The following is a 22,348-nucleotide window of genomic DNA, read 5'->3' on the forward strand; positions in this document are numbered from 1 at the left end:
ATAAAGGCCATGCAGATTTGATTTGGGGAGATCATAGCACTAAGCATGCAAGCATCTCCAGTCTGTCCAGCTAGCACGATGCAAAGCCAAAATATCGTGGGAGAACACGCAGGCATACGCATGCATCTGTGTAAAAAGAAAGAAAAGACAAAAGGAACAGAACATTGGTGGAAATCTAGATCATTTCATAAATCATGCAAAAGTACAGTAAATGCTCATTAAAATCATAATGGAAAACAATGATAACTGAACTAATTTTACATTCAGAAATCAAATTCAAACAGGTAAAAAAGGAACACACCAACCTGCGGATATATTACCAGCTGTCAGGTCTACCGCACTGTCCAAGACTTTATAGTCATATTCGGTCTTTCCATTATAGAGGAAGAGTCCTGCATCAGCCAGATTGGTCTCAGACATGGCCTTGCCGTTCAAGACCTTGATTCCATAGACCCCAGCATGATCATACTGGTAGTGGTCATCTCTGTAGCCGAAGTGGTTGTCAGGCTGGGTAATAACTGGTGGCTGGGTCCTACAGCTCCCTGTGAAGGGTAGCTTGTAGATGACGTCACAGCACACATTTTTCCCAGCTGTCAGATCTATGGGCGTCCCATCATCCTCTACAACCGTAGTCACCACACCTGGGCTGGTGCCGGACAGAGCCACCATGGCCCTAAGGGGTCTGGAGGTGGACAGGTCCACGGCCCCAGCCAGCTCTGAGAGCATGGTTCCCCCATTGCTGACAGCTGGGGTCATGGTCACTGGAAGCCTGCTATCGACTGTGGAGGCTCCATAGGACAGGTTAATTGGTGTCTCTGTGTCTCTGGCTATCACCGTGCTGACGATAGGTGGACAGTCTACACGCCTATACACTATCTGTGCCAGAGGCTCGAATGGTTTGTATGTGGTAAGAGGGAGAGGCATGGAGGCAACATAACCCTGCAGATCTAAAGGCTTTTCTTCTGGCTCGCTGGTGTAGGAGGCAATGGTGGCTGAACAGGTGACAATAGTGATGCTATCAGTGACAACAGCCAACGTGGTGGAAGGGGTGATCTCAGCACTCAGGTTCACTATCTCTGGCTGCACTGCCGTATGTCGGCCACTAGAGTTGCTACAGACAGACTGGCGACTCGATTCCTGAGGCGTCAAGTCCATCCCTGAATCGGTCATCTTTACACCGACCTTAATGGTGCGGAGGTCAATGGCATCACCGGAGTAGATCTTCCCGTTCTGTTTGGGAGAGGGCTGGACTTTAGCCAGGTCTGGCTGGATAAGGATGGCCAATGCGTCTGACGCAGGAGCCTGGGGCAGCCTTTCATGAACCACAGACACAGTGGTTCTCTGAACCTCGGTGGTGACCACCTGAGTGACCAAGCTGGGCAGTCTCTCTGGGGGCTGGGCTGAGGTGGAGATAGAGGAGGAGTACACGTGGCTCAGGCTGGACACCACCTTCTCAGGCCCACGGATTTCCTGGCTCTCTATCGACTCCTGGTGGAACTTCCTGGTGATGGTGACTGGAGCCACGGGGACAGTCTGGGGAACCTCCTGGCCAGAGGGAACTGACATTCTCCTGGTGTAGGCTTCAGTTGTAATGACCTCCTGGGGGGTCTCATACTCTGATGAGTAACTCAGGACTTCTGATACTGCCTGTGGTGGTTGCACTGCTGAGGGGATGGATTCTCTCCTGTATTGAACTTGGGCAGCATATGCCTCTAGAGGTACCTCTGCCTCTGCGGGCATTGTGATAACCTGGGCCATAGTTAGAAGCTGCTGCATGGTTATAGACGCTCTTTTTGTAGTGGAAATAGCCTCAGTTGTAACCACCTGGGTGGGTGTTTCATACTCTGATGGGTAAGTCATTACTTCAGCAAATGTGTATGGTTGTTGTGCTACAGAGGATATGGATGTCCTTCTAGTTGTAGTGGCCTCAGTTGTTATAACCTCCGTAGGCATTTCATACTCTGAAGGAAATGTCATTCCTTCAGCCACTCCTTGTGGTTGTGGTGCAGATGATCGTATTGATGGTGTGTCCTGCTGTAATGGCATTACCTCTGCCATGGTTTGTGGATGCTGCATTTCCAATGGTATTGATGCTCTTCTAAAGACAGCCTCAGTTGAAATCACCTCTATCAGAGATGGTGACTGATGCATGGTTGAGGGTGTAGCTTCTACATGGATTTGGGTGGCCATAGCTCCCATTGGTATTTCCTGCTGCAATGGCATTACCTCTGCCATGGTTTGTGGTTGCTGCATTTCTGATGGTATTGTTGCTCTTCCAGACATGGCCTCAATTGAAACAACCTCTGTAGGTATGTCCAGCTCTGCTGGTAAAGCCATTACTTCAGCCACATATTGTGGCTGCTGAGGTACAGCAGGTATTGATGCCCTTCTACCAGAGGCTTGAGTTGCAGACACTTCTACAGCAACCCGTGGCTCTGATGGCATCGTCATAACCACAGACACTGTCTGCGGTGGCTTGGCTGTTGGAGGTTTATACGGTTTCTTGATTGGAGCTGGGACATTGTGTACCTGAATAGGCATCTCAGACCCAGCTGAAACTGTCACCACCTCAGCCATACTGTATGGAGGCTGCATAGCTGATGGTATGGAAGGCCGTCTTGCTGTTGCTAGAACAGTGACTACCTCTAGGGGTGCTGCTACTTCAACTGGTCCTATTGTTGCTGCTGGTGGTGGTGGCTGCCTCAATGAGGGAACTGATGCTCTCCTGACATTGTCCTGGGCTGAGAAGGCCTCAATGGGTGACTGCTGTTCTGAAGGTGTGGTCCTAACCCCCGGGCCTGTCTGCTTAGAGGGGAGGATGGACCCTCTTCTGATGGGGGCTTGGACAGTGATTCCCTCTGTGGGTGTGCCAGGCTCTGAGGGCAGAGTTATCACAACATACGTCTCCAGACACTTGGCGTTCCTTGGAGAAAGAGGGGACCTGGGTGAGGTAGCACTCATCTTGGATTCCACTGGGGTGGTCAGACTCAGAGACAGGGCATTGGGAGGTTCTCTGGTCCTGGGCAGTGTTGTGGCTGTGAATGGCTCTGCTGAGCTGGCTTTCGGAACCACTTCTCTGGTCGTGGGAAGTGTGTGGCTGGCAGTGGGATACACTGGAGGTTTGACACTCTCCCCTGGTCGGTGGCTGAACACCAGCCCTGCAGGGATGGACACAGGCTTGGGGGGGACTGGAGGGGGTGCAGGGGCCTTGTGTACTGGACTGGGGTCTGGGGTTGTTACAGTTGCCTGTGCCATTGTCAAAGCAGCTGAGACTGGAACTGATGTTGGGACTGAAGGTGGGATGGAAATGGAAGGCTTTTTGGGATAAACAGCTGGCTTTAGTAAGGTGGCAGGGGGTGGTGGAGGAGGGAAAGGAGGTGTTGGGGTATCTGCCAAAGGTATATATGTGTCTGAGCTGTGTACAGCAGGAACAGAGGGAGCAGTATAGAAAGGAGCAACACTGACAACCACAGGCCTTGCTGCTATCTGACTACTGCCATCAACCACAGCAGAGGTGGTAGTTATTGCCACTGAGTTTGCCACAAGGTCTTGGGTTGTCTGGCTGAGCACTGACATGTTCTCCACATTGGGAACTATGATGACCACATGCCCCTGTCTGGTTGGGGTCATCATAACCTGAGAGCCAGCTACACCTTCTGGCCGGACATCCTCCACTAGCGACTGTACATTCACCACCACAGGCAGAGCTGCTCCCATGGCTATTGTGGTAGTCACGGTCGGGGAGACATTATGGATGGCCCTGATAGAGGTAGGCTCTGCTGAGGTTTGGGGCAGGGAGACAGATGTAGACCTAGGTGGAGGAGGAGGTGGGGCTTTTTTGGTGGAGGCTTGTCTCTGAATTCGGCGTGTCCCTATGGCTGGGACTACTACTGGGGTTGGAGGTGGGGCAGCAGTCTGGACAGGGACTGAATGCACCACTGTAGCCGAGGATGTCACAGGTAGTGGGGCTTGGGGTGAAACTGAAGAGGTGATGGTAACCAGGTCTGGCATTTGGACTACAACTGGAGCTGGGGCTGGAGTTGGAGCAGAGACTGTAGCCGAAGTTGACATTGCACTGGGAGCAGCTGGGACCGGAGATGTAGCTTCAGAAGGTACTGGGCTTGGTACTGGAGTTGGGGCTGTGACCTGCACAGAAGGTGGACCCTGAACAGACATCTGGGATGGAGATGTAACCAGGTCTGGCATTTGGATTACAACCGGATCAGGTATGTGCATCACCACTGAGGCAGGGACTGAGGCTTGGGGTTGGGCTAGTGGAGCAGAAGCATGGACTGTAGTTGTAGCTGGTGTTGGTGCTTGGGTTGGATCTGTCACCACATCTGGAATTGTGACCAAAACTGTGGTTGGAGAAACAGCCATAATGGGAGCAATAGAAGGAGGGGAGATATCAGCAGGCAGCTGAGCTGCGAAGGGAGCTGCAGCTTTGGCCAGGTCTGGTGTTGGAGTGGACACTGGAGTAGAGTCAGAGGAGAGAGGACTTGGAGCTTGGAAAGAGGAGGAGGAAGTAGCATTGGAGGCTAGACTTGAGTCTGGAGTTGCTGGTGAGGTGGGAGGTGATACTGGAGAGATTGGTGATGTTGTTGTGATTGTACTGGTGGCTAGAACTGTCCCAGGGGCAGGAGCTGGAGTAGCTTTCGCCTGGGGAACCTCACACACTACAATGATGGGTTCAATCTCAGCTGCCTCTGTTATTGGTGTATGTTCTGAAACTGGAGGGGACTCTACCTGTTCTTTAGTCTCAGACTCATCGCTAGGGGTAATATCAGAGGACACTCCCACTCCATACTCCTCTATTATACTATCATCCGTCTCATCCTCTCCAGAGGAACACTGGGTGATCTTCAAATCCGGTATGGGGAAAAGAGCCCTCCTCATAGTCATATCCTGAGGAACTGTTGGCTTGGCAACGTAGACCTCGGGCCGTTTAGGAGGTTCAGAGGGTCGTGGTGGAGCAGGACGTTTCTTCCTCTTAACGTAGGTAGAATCCGCATCTAACATAGGCTTTTCTCCCTCTGCCTCACCAACTTTGCAGCTCTCAGCTGCAGCACTGGATGGTGCAGTCACATGTATTTCTGGAGTTGGAGTGTCCATCGCTGACTGAGCCCTCTGAAACTCCTGCTCTATCAACATCAGTTCCTTCTTCTTCAGCATCATCTCTTCATACACCTCTTCAGGAGATCTTAAACTTTTCTTCCCTGGCTCTTTAGCATGGTCTTTACTGGGCTGCTCCGGTAGGGCTGAACTAGGTTTAGCTTCAGGCTCCTCCACTAGGGACTCATAGAGGTAGTCCTCTATGGCCATGCCTCCGTAGAGTGGCTCTATCTCAGGGACTGGCTCTGTCTCTCCTTTAGGAGATCTAGCTTTCTGAAGCATCTCCTCATATATATCCTCTGCATTCTTTAGTGGCTCTGCAGTACTGAACTTCTGTCCTTTTGGGACAGCTATCTTGGCCTCTGTGTGAAACGCCTCAAAATCAGACTCCATGCTAGGAGAATAGTCAGAGCCTGAGGACTTGTGAAACACTTCCATCTCTCTAGCCTGCCTCATCTCCATAGTGGGTGAGGCGTTTTCAATAGGAGACAGGTTACTGGGCGAGGTTACAGGCTTATCCCATTTCCTCTGAGTCTGTAGTTCGTCTTTATCCCTCTTGGACTTCTTGGAGCTCCTCTTCCCCTGCTGCTGGTCTGACTCCTGTTTCTCCTGCTCCCTGAGGTGATATTCTTCCTCCCTGAGTTCCTCCTCTTCTGACGAGTCCTCGATGGTGGGAAGGGACTGGCCTGCCTGCCTGTGCTTGGCCTTGCGGTGCTGTTTCCCCTCCCCACTCCTCTTGTGGCTGGGGCTGCTGTCGCTGTCCTCCTCCAGAGAAGAGGCTGAGGTGGGGGAGGTTCCAGGGGTGAAGCTGGACACCTGGACACTGGATGACCCCTCGCCTTTGGATTTGTCCTCCGGAGACTCTGTGATGCTCTCCACCTCAGCATCTCCATCATCCGTGCTCTTTGTTCTCTGTAACGTCATGTCTTTCTTAAACACAGTGGTGGTGAGCTCAGACCTATCTGCAGTGGTTTTAGCCTCAGATCCTGGAAGAGATGGTCTCCTGGCTGGGCTGTCTTCATTATCCATAATGCCTTTCTTTAGCAGAAGTTTGGATTTGCCTGATTCGTTATCCACCTCAGCCTCCTTGGTCTCCTCCTCTCTGCTCTCTTTCTCATCTTTTTCCTCCTCTGAGAGAAACATCTCCTCCTCTCTTGTCATCCCCATGATCTGCCTGCGGATGAACTCCTCCTCATCCACAGATGAGTCTGGGCTGTCTGCTTTGTAGTCCTCGCTACTGGATGAGGCTGCCGTGCTGACTGCTATCGCACTTAACCTCCGTCTCTGGACCTGGGGCGAGGGAGAGGGTTCGCTCCCACTGCTCTCCTCCATCTGTACATAATTCAGACGCCTCTTCTCCACATTCACCTCTTCCTTGGAAGGCATGGCTGTGTCAGCGGTCGTGTCAATCATAGGGACATTTCTGTCTGTCTGCAACTCCTTCAGCTCTTCCTCTGAGCTGTAGGAGCCCTGTGAAATAGGAAGTATATCTGGTCCATCCTGGGACTTGATACTATGGTCCTCAGTCTTGGTGTCAGCCTCAAATGGACTGGCTGGGCTGGATGGTACCTCAACTACTACCTGGTCTGCTAGGAGGGAGTCTGCAGTTGGCTCTTTCTCCTTCTGAAAATGAAAAAAAAGCATCACATTAAAATGTGCTTGTCCTATGCATGGACAAATAAAAACATATGTCTCACACACTTTGCTATCTGTTTTAGTTTATGGCTCCTGGAGCAAATTCTATTTGTGTGAACAGTTAAGAACTATGGCAGCAATCTGTATTTGTATGGAATCACAATCTTGACTAAATATTATAGGAATTATGTTAACAACAAACACAAACAACAATACATTGATTCAAACTGTTGAACAAATGCTTGCCTCCACAGTCTCCTTCTCAGTGAGAATCTGCTGAGGTTCAGGAAGGACATCATCCACCTTTTCAACCAATGGAGCGGCCTCTTTCTTGATGGTATCAGCTGTTGGGACTGGTTGTGGAGTTACCCTCTCAGGCACTGTGACAGGCACTGGTTTCTGTTGCTTCAGTGGCTTCTCAACCTTCTCTGCAGGCTTCTCAACCTTCTCCTCTGCTGGTTTAGGTAGCTCTGCTGGTTGAGCCTTAGCCTTCGCAGTGGCTGGAGTGACAGCAATGGCAGTAGTGACTGTGGTGGGTAGAGGAGCAGGAGCAGTCATGGCCTCAGTCATTGGGACGGAGACAACAGGAGCAGCTACCACTGGAGTCTTGGGTGGTTCAGATTTAGGTGGCACTGGTTTGGGCAGCTCATTTGTAGGAACTTCTGCCACAGAAGACTCCATTTTTGGTGCCTCTGTCTTGGCGTTCTTCACCTTGAGAACTTCTGTCTTTGGAGCCTCAGACTTTGCGACCGCATTGGGAGCTTCAGCCTCAGGGACTTTCACCGTTGGCTCCAGCTCCTTTTGTGCAAGAGCAGGTGTTAGTGTAGGTGGAATGGGCTCTGATATGAGAGGAACAGCCTGGGCCTCGGTTGTGGTTGCTGCTTGAAACAGGGGCTCTGTCCTGGTGGATGTGGCTACAGGCTGTGGTGTGGGCTGGGCACCAGTCATTGTGAGTTGTGGCTGGGCCATCATCCCCATGTCTCCCAGCTGACCCGACAGAGCTCTCTGTGTCTGGCAATTCAGACACAGCCATTCCTTTTGTCAACACAGAGAACAACACACAGTGGTTAGTAGTCAGATCATCTATTACTTCTGTCAATAGAGGGGACAACGCACAGGTGTACGTATTCAAAGATGTATATATTTGCAGGAATAAAGATAGCTAACTGCACACACCCAAATGCATGCATGCAACATTCGTTTAGCTACATAAGCCTGTAGTTGGATCCAATTTTGATTGCATGTTTTTCTCCATTGCCTTTTGATGAGGACGACAAAGATGATTCAGTGTGCTTCCTAGATCATGACTCGTTGACGAATATGTACAGCTTGTTCAAGAAAGTCAATGGTGACACACACACACTTTCTCAAGGGGATTAGTGCTGGCTCAGAGACCAGTGACTTATATTAATCATATTTCATGGGGATGTCACGTGCTGATGGGAGCTTTAGCGAGTGATGTAACCCACCTTCTGTCATGGCCAAGCTTAGGCAATGTAGTACAAACCACACCCAGATGTGCCAGGGATCCCGTGTGTGTTCCCAGAAACAAGCCCAAAATACCTCCACTACCACACCCTTGCCGTGTGAACATTTGTGGTCAGGGGTCAGAACTAACAAAAAAAGCCTTTGCTACATAGCCTAATGCTTAGAATAGACACAAAACAGTCAAATATCTCCACATGCACTCGGATTTCCAATATCTTTAGAAAGGGTTTATAAGTGTTTCCATAACATCTCTCAACAGGGGTGACAAAGTGATTTAATACTTCAGAAAGCATATGGTCACAGTGCAAGGTCAGCACAGAATAAAAAATAAGTTAATTATGATAGCAGCAGATCCATTAGGTGCTTTTGTCAGATACTGAAATGCTCTCTTTCTGACCTCACATTGAGGCCAGCTTCACTGCAAGACAATAGCTCAGGCGTACTGCACCATCAAACACCGCCCACCACTTGGCTATACTGAAACCACACAAAATAAAAAGTATATTTAAAAAAGCACCCACGGTAAATGGAATTCCCATTTGGTTACACTGAGGATGTAGCCTAACTGTTTCATGAACCCTGTTATTTGTCATGTCTACCCCCGCTCCTCCTCTCTGGCACTCAATGTCAACACATGTCCCCATCGTTACTCGCACCTGTGCTTCACCAGACTCACCTGGACTCCATCACTTTCCTGATTACCTCCCATATATCTGTCACTCCCTTTGGTTCATTCCCCAGGCTTTATTGATTCAGTTCCTGTGTTTCGTGTCTGCACACGACTCGTGTTACTTGTTTTGGTTCATGTTTCATTTTTTAAAATTAAATTCACTCCCTGTACTTGCTTCCTGACTTCCAGCGTACACGTTACATTATTGTTCCTATGATTACTGTATAGCTGATTTTATGTATGCTTGTAGTTGGCTATAGAAATTCCCATCAACTGAGGAGGGGTCACCATTTATAGTTGGATGGAAATGATCCAACCATTATGTTGAATATGTAATAAACTACATTCATTAATCTGACTCCATTATTATGTGAATAAATGCAACAGGCCCTGTGAGTCTCTAGAGGATCTTGTCAAGATAGCGAGCCTTGCGTCACCACTTAGTATGACTAATGAACATGTGTCTAACTTGCACCGCTCTGCAATTATTAAGAGACTAGATACAATTAGCTAATCCTGGTGACCAATGTTCTAGCATTAATTTATTTAGGCAAGTATATCAGGGATGACAAGGTGGAACCCAAGCATATGTTACGTGTATAGTGTAATTACCAATTACCAATAGACCTACTAAATGATAAGCATATAGTCTATCAAACAATTACTCTGTAAAATGACGAAGCACCGCTGAAACGCATAATGTTTCACTCCGAACACTGCAGCATAAGCAAACACCTTCCTCCACTATTCTTTGGTCGGCGACGAGGCTACAATACCGCCAAGTTTCCCGGGGAAGCTGTGAAACGAGCTGTAGTCTTTTGCGTATAGGCTGTAGCCTATAACGTTTCAACAATCATCAGTTGATTCAGAAAATCGTTTTCAGAATCACAGTAAAGTGAACAGCTGTTGTGATAGCAAGGTTTTCTAGAATGTTTTGAGGTTTCATACGTTTCGAAAAGGAGAGTCCAAACTATACATGGTAAAAATGTAGGCTTATAGCATTTTTTAAAATAGGTTCAAAAGCTTAACACTTTATTTCCTTGTAATTCATTTTATTCAATGGCTTCACCTGCGAGTCCTTGCCAGCCAGGGTAGGGCAGCACTTTACAATATTCAAATGTTAGTCTTGTGAATCTCTCATTTATAGTTTTTCATTGAAAATGTGTCACGCCCTGGTCTTAGTTATCTTTGTTTTCTTTATTATTTTGGTTAGACCAGGGTGTTACATGGGTGATTTCTTGTGTTTCGTCTTGTCTAGGGGTTTTATTTGATTAACGGGGTTGTGAACAGTTTAGTTGTCTAGGAAAGTCTATGGTTGCCTAGAGTGGTTCTCAGAGGCAGGTGTTTATCGTTGTCTCTGATTGGGAACCATATTTAGGCAGCCAAATTCTTTGGGTATTTTGTGTGTGATTGTTTCCTGTCTTTGTGTTTTATGCACCAGTTAGGACTGTTACGGTTTTCACGTTGATTGTTTTGTAGTTTGTTCATGTTTGAGTTTTCTTATTAAAGAACCATGAACTATAACCATGCTGTGTTTTGGTCCGCCTCTCGTTCCCAGGAAGAAAGCCGTGACAAAATGGGAGCGATGAAAGGTGAAAATGATTTGAATGTGAGTGTCCAGGCAGGGCAGCATTTTACAACATTCAAATGTTATAGTGTTGTGAATCTCTGCATATTTTTTTATATTTAAAATGGGAACTATGGGAGAAATTGACAAATACTGATTTCCAAACTCAATGGACTACATTCATATTATCAAAACATGAGATAGTTAAGGGGTATGAACCAGGGACCCTCTGCACACATCAACAGTCACCCTCGACGCATTGTTATCTAGCGATAGGTAAAGATGCTTCGTGGGAGGCAGATGTTGATGTGTGCAGGGGGTCTCTAGTTCGAGCCCAGGTTGGTGCGAGGAGAGGGATGGAAGCTATACTGTTACATTGATGCTGCTGACCTGGATCACTGGTTGCTGTGGAAAAGGAGGAGGTCAAAAGGGGGGTGAGTGTAACCGATGTGAAATGGCTAGCTAGTTAGCAGGGTGCGCGCTAATAGTGTTTCAATTGGTGATGTCACTCGCTTTGAGACATTGAAGTAGCCGTGGCTTTTGTGGAACGATAGGTAACACTGCTTTGTGGGAGGCAGTTGTAGATGTGTCTGGTTTGACCCCAGGTAGGGGTGAGGAGAGGGACGGAAGCAACACTGTTACATACAGAATAAAAATATTCCAAAACATGCATCCAGTTTGCAATGAAGCACTAAAGTAAAAAAGAAGAAAATGTGGCAAAATAATGCCATTTTCGTCCTGAAGTCAGTGTTATGTTTGGGGCAAATCTAACACAACACATCACTGAGTACCACTCATCTTTTCAAGCATAGGGGTGGCTGGATCATGTTCAATCAAATTTTATTTGTCACATACACATGGTTAGCAGATGTTAATGCGAGTGTAGCGAAATGCTTGTGCTTCTAGTCTTGGGGAATAATCAGAATTGGTTGGTTACATAGGTAAGATGTTTTATATTCATATGTTTGTAAGTTACTTCTCATCAGAATTTTATTTTTGTATAATACTGTGGCGGGGTTGCAGTTATCTGTTCTATGTCAAGACTAAGTTGCATGGGCCGGGGAGAGGTCAAGCGTGTATCTCTTGGCTCCACATTGTCTGTGTGCCAGTCAGTGTGTGTCTGTGATCTTGTCAAGATAGGATGGATTTGATATATGCCGGTTGATATGGAGGATTGGTTTATGGTTCTGATTTGAGAAAGGAGACAAAACTGAACGATAATTTATAGCCAACTCAGTCTGGCTAGGGGATACTCCTCTCTGAAGTAAAGTCTTTCTTTGTGTAAGTTCCTGGGACCTGTGGATTGTCATGTCGTCTGGGGGGTGGATCTTCGCTATAAAGGATCCCATTTGCCATTATGTGGGGACTCTCAACTTTTCATTAGAGATACTGAACTGTTGAAAGTCAAAATGCTATTGCAATGTGGAAGGGGCTCTCAGAGAATTCATTGAGAGACACCGAATTTATCTGAGAGTCACAGGATTGTGATAGAGCTGATATAATTAAAGATGGACTTTGATAACTAACTCTGACTTGTGTGTGGTTTGCGCTCATGATTTGGTAAATAGAGGAAATTTCCACGACACTAGTTCTGACAATGCAGAAATAACCAACAAGTAATCTAGCTAACAATTCCCAAACGACTACCTTATAGACACAAGTGTAAGGGGATAAAGAATATGTACGTAAAGATATATGAATGAGTGATGGTACAGAGCGGCATAGGCAAGATACAGTAGATGGTATTGAGTACAGTATATACATATGAGATGAGTATGTAAACAAAGTGGCATAGTTAGTGGCTAGTGATACATGTATTACATAAAGATGCAGATGATGATATAGAGTACAGTATATACGTATACATATGAGATGAATAATGTAGGGTATGTAAACATTACATTAGGTAGCATTGTTTAAAGTGGCTAGTGATATATTTCACATTTCCCATCAATTCCCATTATTAAAGTGGCTGGAGTTGAGTCAGTGTGTTGGCAGCAGCCACTCAATGTTAGTGGTGGCTGTTTATCAGTCTGATAGCCTTGAGATAGAACCTGTTTTTCAGTCTCTCGGTCCCAGCTTTGATGCACCTGTACTGACCTCGCCTTCTGGATGATAGCGGGGTGAACACGTTGAGTGTGAGGTTATTTTCCTGACACTACACTCCGAGGGCCCTCACCTCGTCCCTGTAGGCCGTCTCGTCATTGTTGGTAATCAAGCCTACCACTGTTGTGTCGTCCACAAACTTGATGATGGAGTTGGAGGCGTGTGTGGCCACGCAGTAGTGGGTGAACAGGGAGTACAGGAGAGGGCTCAGAACGCACCCTTTTTTTTGGGGCCCCAGTGTTGAGGATCAGCGGGGTGGAGATGTTGTTGCCTAAGCACAGGCAAAATCGTAGAGGAAAACCCCTCACCACCTGGGGGCGGCCCGTCAGGAAGTCCAGTACCCAGTTGCACAGGGTGGGGTCGAGACCCAGGGTCTCAAGCTTGATGACGAGTTTGGAGGGTACTATGGTGTTAAATGCTGAGCTGTAGTCGATGAACAGCATTCTCACATAGGTATTCCTCTTGTCCAGATGGGTTAGGGCAGTGTGCAGTGTGGTTGAGATTGCATCGTCTGTGGACCTATTTGGGCGGTAAGCAAATTGGAGTGGGTCTAGGGTGTAAGGTAGGGTGGAGGTGATATGGTCCTTGACTAGTCTCTCAAAGCACTTCATGATGATTTGGGCGGTAAGCAAATTGGAGTGGGTCTAGGGTGTAAGGTAGGGTGGAGGTGATATGGTGACTACAACGGTTTGATTTGTTTCAAAGCACTAGCCGTCTTTGTATCTAAGACATGATGACGGAAGTGAGTAGCTAGCCAGCTAGCCCCGAATAGCAGCACTGTAGAAACTTTTACAGTACAACGGTTTATTTGTTTGATCGTTTAGCTCAGTTACCTTAGCTTTCTTGGTAACAGGAACAATGGTGGCCCTCTTGAAGCATGTGGGAACAGCAGACTGGGATAGGGATTGATTCAATATGTCCGTAAACACACCAGCCAGCTGGTCTGCACATGCTCTGAGGGCGCGGCTGGGGATGCCGTCTGGGCCTGCAGCCTTGCGAGGGTTAACACGTTTAAATGTTTTACTCACCTCGGCTGCAGTGAAGGAGAGTCCGCATGTTGTCGTTGCAGGCCGTGTCAGTGGCACTGTATTGTCCTCAAAGCGGGGCAAAGAAGTTATTTAGTCTGCCTGGGAGCAAGACATCCTGGTCCGTGACGGGGCTGGTTTTCTTTTTGTAATCCGTGATTGACTGTAGACCCTGCCACATACCTCTTGTGTCTGAGCCGTTGATTTGAGATTCTACTTTGTCTCTATACTGATGTAATGGATAAGCTATTCCTTGGCAAGGACTAGGGAGTTTTTTTGGGGGTTAAAAAGAAACGGAATATAGCTAAGCACAGACAAAATCGTAGAGGAAAACCTGGTTCAGTCTGCTTTCCAACAGATGCCTTCAGCAGGACAATATATACACTCGAGTTGCTTACCAATACAACAGTGAATGTTCCTGAGTGGCCAAGTTAGTTTTGACTTAAATGGGCTTGAAAATATATGGCAAATCATGTCTTTCTGCAAGCTTCAGCAGCGTAGCCTAGTGGTTAGAGCGTTGGACTAGTAACCTAGTAACCAAAAGGTTGCAAGTTCAAACCCCCGAGCTGACAAGGTACAAATCTGTCGTTCTGCCCCTGAACAGGCAGTTAACCCACTGTTCCTAGGCCGTCATTGAAAATAAGAAGTTGTTCTTAACTGACTTGCCTAGTAAAATAAAGGTAAAATTAAAAATAATAATAAGAACACATGTTTTACTAAGCTCTGTAGGCTATGTGCTCTCCAACCCTGTTCCAGGGGTTCTACAAATCTTATAAAAACATATAGGCCTATGGGCTAGGCTATATGATGCATGCAACTATGGTTTGAAAAAGTGTGCACATGCTGGGCATCATTGCCAAGTCATCATAATCTGACCCTTCAGACTATTCTCAATTTAATCTTGTTTTATCTATACAGTACACTAAATAATATATGTAAGAAATTAGTTTAGAATGGGCCATTATCATGCACCTGTCATCCGTATGCACTTGAATACCGAATTGAGGATGCTTTTCCAGGTTGATTTTCATGCCAGGCAGGTAAACTACTCCAGTTGTAAAGTGAAGCGATGTGCTATTAGGATAGTTGAGAAATAAATATAGTCCTAGCCTATAGAATGGGATCCTGCTCTTTTTAATAGAGGGCATCAAAACTCTGTTTTCTCATGCAATTGCATTGCAACATGGGCTTACAGGAACACTTACAAGCAAAAGGTGATCATATTCTGCTCTAAATTCTAACCTCTAAATGCCAGGGGCTCTCATGAAGTGTTTAGTTTGATTTTTGGATGCATTCCCATTGATTTCAGAATGATTAGAGCAGCATTCCCCAAACTAGGGACCCCAAGGTGTGCATATTTTGTTTTTCACCGTAACACTACGCTGCTGATTGAAATTGTCAAAGCTTGATGATTAGTTGATTATTTGAATCAGCTGTGCTAGGGCAAAAACCAAAACGTGCACCTGAGGACCGAGTTTGGGAAACCCTAGGTTAGAAGGATAATGGAGTCCTGAGTACCAGGCCATTAGCGACTGTCCATTAGCAAGTTTGGTAGGCTACTAATGATCATCGTGTCATCAGAGTGCAGTTGTGGAGAAGCCTAGTTACCAGACTCTTTGGTCACGTGGAATTTGACTGTGGTCATGACTCATGACTGCCGATGTGGCGGTAATATGGTAACCGAAACAGGCCTGATGTCGAGTAGCATTTTTCCCTGTTCAATTAGTGGCTTGCGAAAGTATTCAGCCCCTTTGGCTTTTTTACTATATTATTGCCTTACAACCTGGAATTAAAATAGATTTTTGGGGGGTTTGTATTATTTGACTTAAGTCATTCCACAGTTTGCCAATTGGATTGAGGTCTGGGCTTTGACTAGGCCATTCCAAGACATTTAAATGTTACCCCTTAAAACACTTGAGTGTAGCTTTAGCAGTATGCTTACGGTCAATGTCCTGCTGGAGGTGAACATCCGTCCCAGTCTCAAATCTCTGGAAGACTTGAAACAGGTTTTCCTCACAAATTCCCTGTATTTAGCACCATCCATCATTCCTTCAATTCGGACCAGTTTCCCAGTCCCTGTCGATGAAAAACATCCCCACAACATGATGCTGACACCACTAAGCTTCACTATGGGGATGGTGTTCTCGGGGTGATGACAGATGTTGGGTTTGCACCAGATATGGTGTTTTCCTTGAAGGTCAAAACACTCAATTTTAGTATCATCTGACCAGAGTACCTTCTTCCATATGTTTGGAGAGTCTCCCACATGCCTTTTGGCAAACACCAAAAGTGTTTTCTTATTTTTTTATTTATTATTATTATTATTATTATTTTCTTTAAGCACTGGCGTTTTTCTGTCCACTCTTCCGTAAAGCCCAGCTCTGTGGAGTGTACGGCTTAAAGCAGTCCTATGGACACATACTCCAATCTCTGCTGTGTAGCTTTGCAACTCCTTCAGGGTTATCTTTGCTTTCTTTGTTGCCTCTGATTAATACCCTTCTTGCCTGGTCCGTGTGTATTGGTGGGTGGCCCTCTCTTGGAAGGTTTGTTCTGGTGCCATATTCTGTACATTTTTTAAAATAATGGATGTAAAGGTGTTCCGTGGGATGTTCAAAGTTTCAGATATTATTTTATAACCCAACCCTGATCTGTATTTCTCCACAACTTTGTCCCTGACCTGTTTGGAGAGCTCCTTGGTCTTCATTGTGTCGCTTGCTTGGTGGTGCCCCTTGCTTAGTGGTGTTGCAGACTCTGGGGCCTTTCAGAACAGGTGTATACAGTTGAAGTCAGAAGTTTACACCTTAGCCAAATACATTTAAACTCAGTTTTTCACAATTCCTGAAATCTAATCCTAGTAAAATTCCCTGTCTTAGGTCAGTTAGGATCACCACCTTATTTTAAGAATGTTAAATGTCAGAATAATAGTAAAGAGTGATTTATTTCAACTTGTATTTCTTTCATCACATTCCCAGTGGGTCAGAAGTTTACATACACTCAATTATTATTTGGTAGCAATGCATTTAAATTGTTTAACTTCGGTCAACCGTTTCGGGTAGCCTTCCACAAGCTTTCCACAATAAGTTGGGTGAATTTTGGCCCATTCCTCCTGACAGAGCTGGTGTAACTAAGTCAGGTTTCTAGGCCTCCTTGCTCGCACACGCTTTTTCAGTTCTGCCTACACATTTTCTATAGGATTGATGTCAGGGATTTGTGATGGCCATGCCAATACCTTGACTTTGTTGTCCTTAAGCCATTTTGCCACAACTTTGGAAGTATTCTTGGGGTCATTGTCCATTTGGAAGACCCATTTGTGACCAAGCCTTAACTTTCTGACTGATGTCTTGAGATGTTGCTTCAATATACCCACATCATTTTCCTACCTCATGATGCCATCTATTTTGTGAAGTGCACCAGTCCCTCCTGCAGCAAAGCACCCTCACAACATGATGCTGCCACCCCCGTGCTTCATGGTTGGGATGGTGTTCTTCAGCTTGCAAGCCTCACCCTTTTTCCTCCAAACATAACGATGGTCATTATGGCCAAACTGTTCTATTTTTGTTTCATCAGACCAGATGAAAAAAGTACGACCTTTGTCCCCATTTACGTCTGGCTTTTTTATGGCGGTTTAGGAGCTGTGGCTTCTTCCTTGCTGAGCTGCCTTTCAGGTTATGTCGATATAGGGCTTGTTTTACTGTGGCTAAAGGTACTTTTGTACCTGTTTCCTCCAGCATCTTCACAAGGTCCTTTGCTGTTGTTCTGGGATTGATTTGCACATTTTGCATTACATTTCATTCATCTCTAGGAGTCAGAATGCGTCTCCTTACTGAGCGGTATGACGGCTGCGTGGTCCCATGGTGTTTATACTTGCATACTATTGTTTGTACAGATGAACGTGGTACCTTCAGACATTTGGAAATTGCTCCCAAGGATGAACCACACTTGTGGAGGTCTACACATTTTTTTTCTGAGGTCTTGTTTGATTTCTTTTGATTTCCCCATGATGTCAAGCAAAGAGGCACAGAATTTGAAGGTTGGACTTGAAATACATCCACAGGTACACCTCCAATTGACTCAAATTATGTCAATAAGCCTATCAGAAACTTCTAAAGCCATGACATCATTTTCTAGAATTTCATAAGCTGTTTAAAGTCAAAGTCAACTTAGTGTATGTAAACTTCAGACCCACTGGAATTGTGATATAGTGAATTATAAGTGAAATAATCTGTCTGTAAACAATTGTTGGAAAAATGATTGTGGGTGAAGGCGAAATCATCATATTTATTCTTATTTTATTATGCTTCCTTATTATATTTATTTTATTCCCACCATTACATCTTAGATTGAGATGTCCTTGGATTGTCAATGAACACCAACACAACGTAATTTGCATAACTCATTAAAATGGACAAGGTTCCATGTGAAAGAGCACACTTGGCAGGGGTTGTGGAGGAAACATTGGAGGAAGAGGAAACAACAGCTCACTCAGAGGGCTGAGGAAAGCCTCTGTGTACCCTGAACAGCATGTCTATAGTACCCTGTCCCCCAGTCCCTTTCCTCTCTACACTACCCTGTCCCCCGAGTCCCTTTCCTCTCTACACTAATCTGTCCCTTTCCTTTCTACAGTACCATGTCCCTTTCCTCTCTACACTAACCTGTCCCCCCAGTCCCTTTCCTCTCTACACTAACCTGTCCCCCCAGTCCCTTTCCTCTCTACACTACCCTGTCCCTCCAGTCCCTTTCCTCTCTACACTAACCTGTCCCCCCAGTCCCTTTCCTCTCTACACTAACCTGTCCCCCCAGTCCCTTTCCTCTCTACACTAACCTGTCCCCCAGTCCCTTTCCTCTCTACACTAACCTGTCCCTTTCCTCTCTACACTAACCTGTACCCCTAGTCCCTTTCCTCTCTACCTGGCTAAATATGAACTAGTCTCTCACACCTCTCCAGCTGGGATACTGGCCTCAGTCCAAGCTGAAGCATCCAATATATTATAGATTATGTGTATGTATCCGTAAGATGAGGTAAAGTTGTAATATTTAGCAACTACTATTACACCAACACATCGGCACTACATCATGTCAACACATATAAGTAATGGGAGTTTAGAAGGATCAAGATACATGTGTTTGCCAGAGTCAAAGACACAATGTTTCGAGAGGTGAACCTTGTAATGATATGGCTGTTACTAGGTTTCCACTCCAGTAGAGACTCCTGACTCCCGGGCCTACCATCATCCATTCCTTTAATTAAATAAGTTTGAGCAGGAGCTCTGTGTTGAGATCAGGGGGAGCAGGGGAGTTGTGCAGTTGTCAATTGTGATTAGTCTCAGAGCTGGATTAACAAGGCCTTCACAGTGACAGCTCTCAGGAAGCTGCTATGTTGACACACAGGGACCCCATACCAGCTAGAGATACAACACCACCACTGTGTATCTGCTGAGCTCTACACTAAATCACACATTCTCTTTAATGCATTGGGCCAACAATCAACCAGCTGAAACAGTGAAGTTTTGCCCCCTCTGCATATTTTACAGTGTGTGACAAACTTTACAGCATTTACAGTGGCTTGAGCGACAAGAGGCATTCATCTTATTCAGCTACAACATCGATAGGCATCGATATCAAAACACAGGTGTGCAACTCAGCAAAGAATGCTCTTTAAAACAAATGTGAAACCTGAGAGCCTCTAGGCCCAACACACTGCTGCTGTAAGCAAGCATGAACTATTTCCATAAACATGTCCACATGTCAACATAAACACAACATAACCAATAGCTTGGCTGCATTACTCTATTCACAAGCCCACAGTGCACTAGCCAAGGCCCCTAGCAGCTGGCGTACAGAAATACTGGAGATTTACATCTGATATCATCCCATCCGAGAGGTGAGTTGAATAAAAGTTCAGTGGGTTGTGTTAGAAGCTGTATATTTCAGGCCATCAGAGAAACTCTATTCTTATAGAAGCTCGTGCTGGTAGGTTCCTTATTGATTTCCTGGCAGCTGCCTTTGGCAACGGCAGAAGCTGGCTAATATAGTGTTCTTTTAGCAGCCCCCGAAGTGCTCACACTTCTCATCAATCTGGCCCTCTGATAATTGAGCGTGTTGACCCACTAATCTGCAATAAGCAGAGTGCTTCATTCTGAAGACGATGAGCCCAGACCCTGCTCTCTCTCTGAAATCTGATGAATGACAAGTCAACATATTTTCCTTTGAAGACAGAAGAGAAAGATTGAGGGAAGGGAGAGAGGGAGAGAAGGGAAGCGGATATGGAGAGAGAGAGAGAGGAGTAAATAGAAAGAAAGAAAGAGGGGACAGGTCTCTAGTGGGAGATTCTATTCCCTCTCCTTCAACTGACAGCCTTCAAAATAGCAAGCAGCACTACTTTTCCATTTTGAAGGGATATTTTAGCTTAAAGGATGCACATCACAGCTAGGAACTGCTCCTATGCACAACACACCGATCAACTGCCCTAAAGTAACAAAGATATTACTCTGTCATGACTTCCGCCAAAGTTGTTCCCTCTCCTTGTTCGAGCGGTGTTCGGCGGTCGACGTCACCAACCTTCTAGCCATCGCTGATCCATTGTTCATTTTCCATTGGTTTTGTCTTGTCTTCCATCACAACTGGTTCCAATCTCATCAATTACATGTTGTGTATTTTAACCCTCTGTTTCCCCTCATGTCCTTGTCGGTGATTGTTTATTGTAAGTGTATGTGTACGTCTGTACTGGTGTGCGTCGGGTTATGTTACCCATTGATTTTTATTATTATGTTTTCCGGTGGGTTTTTTGTAAATAAACTGCACCATTGGTTATTTCTCTCCTGCGTCTTACTTCTCTGCCACCAGTTAAACACCCTTACAGAATCACCGACCCGAACTACGGAGTCAGCAGGAATCGGTACCCCGGCCATAGGAGTGGAGGAGCGTGTCCAGGAGCATGCAGTAATACTTTACCATCTTGGTGCCGCCAAGGACCGCGTTGTCCAGACAATGGACCTCTGGGAGAGACAGGGAGTTCTTCCAGCACCTCCACCAGAACAACAGGGGTCTCCCCTGAGCGCCCCTTTCCTGCCTGAACCCAGTGGGATTTGTCTCTACCATCGCCCCAGGATTACGACGGGAGTGCTGCCAACTGCCAGGGGTTCCTGTTACAATTAGACCTCTACTCGGGAGCTGTTGGCTGTCGTCAAGGCCTTGAAGGCGTGGAGACATTGGCTTGAGGGGGCTAGACACCCTTTTCTCATCTGGACTGACCATTGCAATCTGGAGTACATCCGGGCGGCGAGGAGACTGAACCCTCGCCAGGCAAGGTGGGCCATGTTGTTCACCCGTTTTGTGTTTACCCTTTCATACAGACCAGGCTCTCAGAACACTAAGGCAGACGCATTGTCTCGGCTGTATGACACAGAGGAGCAGCCCATGGATCCCACTCCCATACTCCCAGCCTCCTGCCTGGTGGCGCCGGTAGTGTGGGAGCTGGACGCGTACATTGAGCAGGCGTTACGTGCAGAGCCCGCTCCCCTCCAGTGTCCAGCTGGGCATCTGTACGTTCCGTCTGCTGTCCGCGACTGTCTGATCTATTGGGCCCACACGTCACCCTCCTCTGGTCATCCTGGGATAGGTCAGACGGTGCGCTGTCTTAGTGGGAAATACTGGTGGCCCACTTTGGCTAAGGATGTGAGGGTTTATGTTTCCTCCTGCTCGGTGTGCGCCCAGTGTAAGGCTCCTAGACACCTGCCCAGAGGGAAGTTACAACCCTTACCCATTACACAACGGCCATGGTCGCACCTGTCGGTAGATTTCCTGACCGATCTTCCTCCCTCACAGGGTAACACCACGATCCTGGTCATTGTGTATAGTTTTTCTAAGTTCTGTCGTCTCCCCCCATTGCCCGGTCTCCATACGGCCCTACAGACTGTGGAGGTTTTGTTTACACACGTATTCCGGCACTACGGGGTGCCTGAGGATATAGTGTCTGATCGGGGTCCCCAGTTCACGTCGAGGGTCTGGAGGGCGTTCATGGAACATCTCCGGATCTCGGTCAGCCTTACCTCAGGTTTCCACCCCGAGAGTAACGGGCAGGTGGAGAGAGTTAACCAGGATGTGGGTAGGTTTCTGAGGTCCCATTGCCAGGACCGGCTGGGGGAGTGGGCAGCGTTCGTGCCCTGGGCAGAGAACTCGCTTCGCCACTCCTCCACTGGCCTCTCTCCCTTCCAGTGTGTATTGGGGTATCAGCCAGTTCTGGCTCCTTGGCATCAGAGTCAGACCGAGGCTCCTGCAGTGGATGACTGTTTCCGGGACGTGGAGGAAACATGGGCCGCTGCCCATGCTGCGCCAGAAAGTTGGCGCAGACCAACACCGCAGTGAAAGAAAGAAAGGGGACAGGTCTCTAGGGGGAGATTATATTCCCTCTCCTTCAACTGACAGCCAAGACCCCCTTCAAAATAGCAAGCAGCACTACTTTTCCATTTTGAAGGGATATTTTAGCTTAAAGGATGCACATCACAGCTAGGAACTGCTCCTATGCACAACACACCAACTGCCCTAAAGTAACAGAGATATTTCTCTGTGTCATGACTTCCACCGAAGTTGTTCCCTCTCCTTGTTCGGGCGGTGTTCGGCGGTCGACGTCACCGACCTTCTAGCCATCGCTGATCCATTTTTCATTTTCCATTGGTTTTGTCTTGTCTTCCATCACAACTGGTTCCAATCCCATCAATTACATGTTGTGTATTTTAACCCTCTGTT

The 22,348-nt window shown here is 46.6% G+C and overlaps 1 protein-coding gene across 1 annotated transcript in view; it reads right to left on the minus strand.

Annotated features, from left to right (window-relative positions):
- LOC135524998 (protein piccolo-like) overlaps window positions 1-22,348 on the minus strand; it is a 115,296-nt gene that overhangs the window by 59,389 nt on the left and 33,559 nt on the right. Inside the window, 2 exon segments of the mRNA XM_064952792.1 lie at window positions 306-6,735; window positions 6,994-7,782. Of these exon segments, the coding sequence (XP_064808864.1) occupies window positions 306-6,735; window positions 6,994-7,782 (7,219 nt within the window).

The sequence above is a fragment of the Oncorhynchus masou genome, chromosome 31 (genome assembly GCF_036934945.1).
Source record: "Oncorhynchus masou masou isolate Uvic2021 chromosome 31, UVic_Omas_1.1, whole genome shotgun sequence".
NCBI classification, from domain to species: domain Eukaryota; kingdom Metazoa; phylum Chordata; class Actinopteri; order Salmoniformes; family Salmonidae; genus Oncorhynchus; species Oncorhynchus masou.